At 41.6% G+C, this 4514-nt stretch overlaps 1 protein-coding gene across 1 annotated transcript in view; it reads left to right on the top strand.

Annotated features, from left to right (window-relative positions):
* Positions 1-1523, top strand: part of RPLP1 (ribosomal protein lateral stalk subunit P1) — a 2348-nt gene extending 825 nt beyond the window's left edge. Inside the window, exons 2-4 of the mRNA XM_007957269.2 lie at positions 208-282; positions 1126-1243; positions 1444-1523. Coding sequence (XP_007955460.1) covers positions 208-282; positions 1126-1243; positions 1444-1523 — 273 coding nt within the window. The remainder of the gene's footprint in view (positions 1-207; positions 283-1125; positions 1244-1443) is intronic.
* The last annotated feature ends 2991 nt before the right edge of the window (positions 1524-4514 follow it).

The raw sequence follows: 4514 nt of genomic DNA, 5'->3' as shown, positions 1-4514 counted from the left end.
TTTCCCTCCATATATAAACCTTTCCTTGACCTTCCACAACAACGAATTGATAATATATTTTGTCCTTCTGTGATTGACTTGTTTCACTCAGCATAATGTCCTGGCTCTCACCTCTCTAGGAAAAACGCTTAGTAATAATTGGCATTGTTTTGGAAACATTCAGGAAAGCTGCATTTTGTTCTCTGACCAATTGGCATTTTGTTCTAGGAGGATAAGATCAATGCCCTCATTAAGGCAGCGGGTGTCAATGTTGAACCTTTCTGGCCTGGCTTGTTTGCAAAGGTAAGGTGATGGTGACTTGAAGCATAGTTGGGAAGACCCATTGTTGACTAATTTATTTGGGAGGATAGGCACACCAAGGAACTTTTAAGAAAGTGCCAGAAGAACCCATATTACACTGGAGCGCCCCTCAAGTTATGCATTTATACTTACGTTGAGCTTTCAGTTTCGCATGCTTTTGTGTGGCTTTCTCTTCATCTTAGACTCTGTTTTTTCTTTCCTCTTTTGTGAAACCAAAGTAAACAAATCTTAGCCAGGTAATTTTCCAAATGGGTCACGTACGTTATTGCAGGCGAATCCTCCCAGTATGTTGATGTGTGTATCTAGCTAATTCCAACTCATAGCAACCCTGTATCTGTGGTTTAACAAATTGAATTTTATTGACCTCTTAATGTTAGGGATATCAGAGACTAATGAAAATGGTTCCTGCCAAGGTGTTTTGAGTACTGGTTATGATTACTTAAATCTCTGACAAGTGAAACTTCAGTGGCTATTCTTATAGACTCTACCTCTTTTGTGTTGAGCCTTGCATAATTGAGTTTTCTGTTAAGAGGAGATGTGGAACTTAGAGTCCATGCTTGAATGTTGAAGGAAACTTGAATTCCCTACCAACAAACTAAAACAGCTTATTTAGATACTACCTATCGGTAGGGGAAAGTCAGCCTTGTTAATAAAAATCCAAACCAAAAATTTGTCACTAGCAGACAAAATGTAAGGTGACTTCAGCTTAGGAGAAGGAACCAGTAGATCACTGTAACATGGAAACAGGTGCAATATATTTTTGTTGTTGATTGAGCGATATAAGGAGGAACAGAACTGAGTGATTTATGCATGTGTGTGTTGCAGGCCCTGGCCAACGTCAACATTGGGAGCCTTATCTGCAATGTAGGGGCTGGTGGGCCTGCCCCAGCAGCTGGTGCTGCTCCAGCGGGAGGACCTGCCCCCTCCACCACTGCTGCCCCAGGTAGGAAACTTGAGTTTTTCTATTGGAGGGAGGGTGGAGAACAACAAACAGTTGTAAAGTCATGATCACTGTAAAACCTGAGGCATTGCCCAATGGTGCTGAATGAAGTTGGGGAGTGATTTTTCCTATGTAATTTTGGGGGTCTGGAGTTTAACCTTTAGAGCTTCAAAATACTGAGATGTGATTTTAACTCTTTTTAGCTGAAGAGAAGAAAGTGGAAGCGAAGAAAGAAGAGTCTGAAGAATCTGATGATGACATGGGTTTTGGTCTTTTTGACTAAACCCCTTTTGTAACGTGTTGAATAAAAAGCTGAACTCTTTGCTGCTGTTACTAGCAATATTTGGGGATGTGGTCTGCAAAGATGGTCTCACCTCTGCAACAGTGGCTTTTAACATCTTCCTTTTGCTGTAATCCATGAGCTGAATTTTTTTGGCCACCATCTCCAAATGGGAACACAACCCTGACACTACACTAAGACAGCATTGAGACCTGCACTGGGGCTGGAGGAGGGAGGATTAGAGCAGACATCTTGTCCGGGTTACTGATAAGGAGGAATCACTGGTGGCGAGGTCTAGTAGAGAGCAGATTTAGAAAGACTGGTCAGTAATTCCCTCATGCAGCCTTAAGAAATTCTGAGCTGTGCTGAGCCTCTTCACAGTAGATTGTTCGGCTGCTGCATTCCTAGTGTTAAGACATACAGGCATACCTTGTTTCATCCTGCTTCACAGAGATATGTCTCTTAACAAAGGTTTGTGGCAAGTCTAATGTCATTTTTTCCAATGATGTGCTAATTTAATGTCTGTCAAATTTTGGTACTTACTTTTTCATAATGATGTTGTACTTAACAGACTACAATATAGCGTAAATATAACTTACATGCACTGGGAAACCAAAAATTTGTGTCGACTTGCTTCATTGTGATAATCACTTTATTGTGCTCTGGAACCAAACCTTCAATACCTGAGATATCCCTGTACCTAGTATATATATGTGTGATGTTCCTCACCAAACGCTTGTTGATTTTCACAGCAATACTAAAGTAATGGGTGGGAAAAATTAACTTTTAAGTTATCAGTTACACCAAGTAGGTAAAAGTAGAACCCAGAGTATTGTGTGAAACTTAAAAGTAGCATGGAGTAGAAATAGATTCACTTTACAATCTATTTCACTACTGAACCACTTCATATTTTTTCAAATGTATTGAGAGAAGGGCAGGAAAAAAATTAAGGATTGGGATAATATAAAGGAAATACTTTTAAGAACAAAGGCTTGAGCAGAGCAAGAAAAACATGCTAGAAGAATGAATTCAAAGGCTCCTGTGACCCTGGTTTTACACTGAATGAAGTGCACCTAATCTATTGTTTGCTAAATGCTAGACATTATGTCAAGTTTCTTTTTCAGAGTCTCATGTTAAGACAGGCCCAGGGGCCTTAAATTTCATGGGATGGCTGAAACAATTCTGGGCTTTCAGAGCTACCAAGTTATTTATGTTGCTTAAGGTTCTTGACTGCTTTTGACTGTTCAAATGTCCTGTTAAACATGCATTCTGAAAGGCATTTCCCACCCTACAGATCTTTGCAATGCTTATTCTCTGGGTCATGACTCCTAACCCAGCTAATTCCTACTCTTTCAGGCCTGAGGAATTCCACCTCAGTTTCTCTGCACCATCTTAAAAGCAGTGTGTGTGTGTGACATTTCTTCAAATATTTGTCTCCCACTCTGTCAAGTTCCAGGGGTTCAGATTTCTTTGTGTCTGCAGTACTCACACAATGTCTGATACACTGTTGGTGTTAAGCATATTTATCACAGTCCAACTCCCGTTTTATACATGAGTAAACTAGGGCCCCTACGGGAGAAACTAGATCAGAAGCAATGAGTAGCAGAGCCAAGACTGGAACACAAGTCTCGGCCCTGGCAGTGCTCATTCTACTGCAGCTGAAAATACTCTGCCCCCAACACAAACCTCTGTTCTTAACGCACATTCCAAGTTGGCAGATAGACCATTCAGGCTCTGAGGTGGGTACTCTGGTGCAGTTGAGGAAGGTACCATATCGAGCCTTACACATGCCTTCATCCTAAACCGGTAGGACCCGGTTCCTCATCGGAGATGATTCCAGGTGATGCCTTGAGCCAAGCCTTTGGGATTCACAGGTAGATGCAGTGGCTGAAGCAAAGGCGAGGCGATCTGGAGGCCTGTACTCAGGGTAACCGTTTCCTCTCCTGATATGTCTGCATGGCATCGCATTGGAAAGATGGTAGGAAAGCTCGGAGACAGTCTGGGTTACTGGATAATTTTATACTTCCGATAATCTGTCAACGCTGCACGCCTGTCGCTTAAGTTTTAATAGTCAGCCACTTGCCAATCAATGTCCGCCCTGATCGTAAGGGGCGGAACTAGAGGCGGGGCTAGTAGCCGAGTGTAGCCCAGGTAACACAAACTTCTCAATTTCGCTGAACGCTATTGGGCACCAGGGGCATGCGTGAGCCTGGGTCTTGCGCATGCCCATTGGCCTCAGTTCCTCTGGTATAGTGTTTGAAGTTTAGATTACCTAGTCTCTCGGTCTCTGGGTTAATCGGTTAAGGCAACTAATTTGTGAAAACTTCTAAATTAGGAGATTCCAGCATTTTCATTAACCAAGGATAACGGGGCGAGGTAGATTTGTAAATCTATTCCTGACACAGGGCTGGTTTTTTGCAGGTTGGGGAGCAACAATAGATTTTGGCGCTTGGACATTCATAGTTTAAATCATGTCGACTAGTTCCCCATTCTTTTACTTTAGGAAAATGGATCCTGAATGTCCCCGAAAGCTTGATTTCCAGAAAGTTCTTTTGCTCAGAGAAAGGAGCAGAAATCACCAGGGAAGCTGTTTGAAAAACAAAACAATAACAAAACCCTCCTCCTAGCTCTCAGTACTGGCCCCAGAACCAGCGCTTCTGGGCATGCAACAAGTTCTCCCGGTGAATCTGAAATCCTGAATCAGGAATGGGAATTCCCGGATTAGAGGAAACTCATCCCCTAGCACAATGCCTGAATGTGGAAGATGCATAAGAAACATTGAATGAATGAATGAATATGTTAATGAATAAGTGAATTAATAACTACCTTCAAATTTTGAAGGAAGATTTAAAAGTTAGATAATAAGCCATGTTTACAAAATTGGGAAAATGGACTGTTAGTTTGAATGTAAATTGCTACAACTTTTAAGGAGGGTACTTTTTTGTATCTTTCAAAATTAAAAAACCACTTACCCTCCACTCAGGAATTTCAATG

This window comes from Orycteropus afer, unplaced genomic scaffold (assembly GCF_000298275.1).
Source record: "Orycteropus afer afer isolate SDZICR_OR568_19922 unplaced genomic scaffold, OryAfe1.0 scaffold00015, whole genome shotgun sequence".
In the NCBI taxonomy this organism is placed as follows: Eukaryota; Metazoa; Chordata; class Mammalia; order Tubulidentata; family Orycteropodidae; genus Orycteropus; species Orycteropus afer.
Note: the sequence above shows the minus strand (reverse complement) of the source record. Positions and strands in the feature narration are given on the sequence as shown.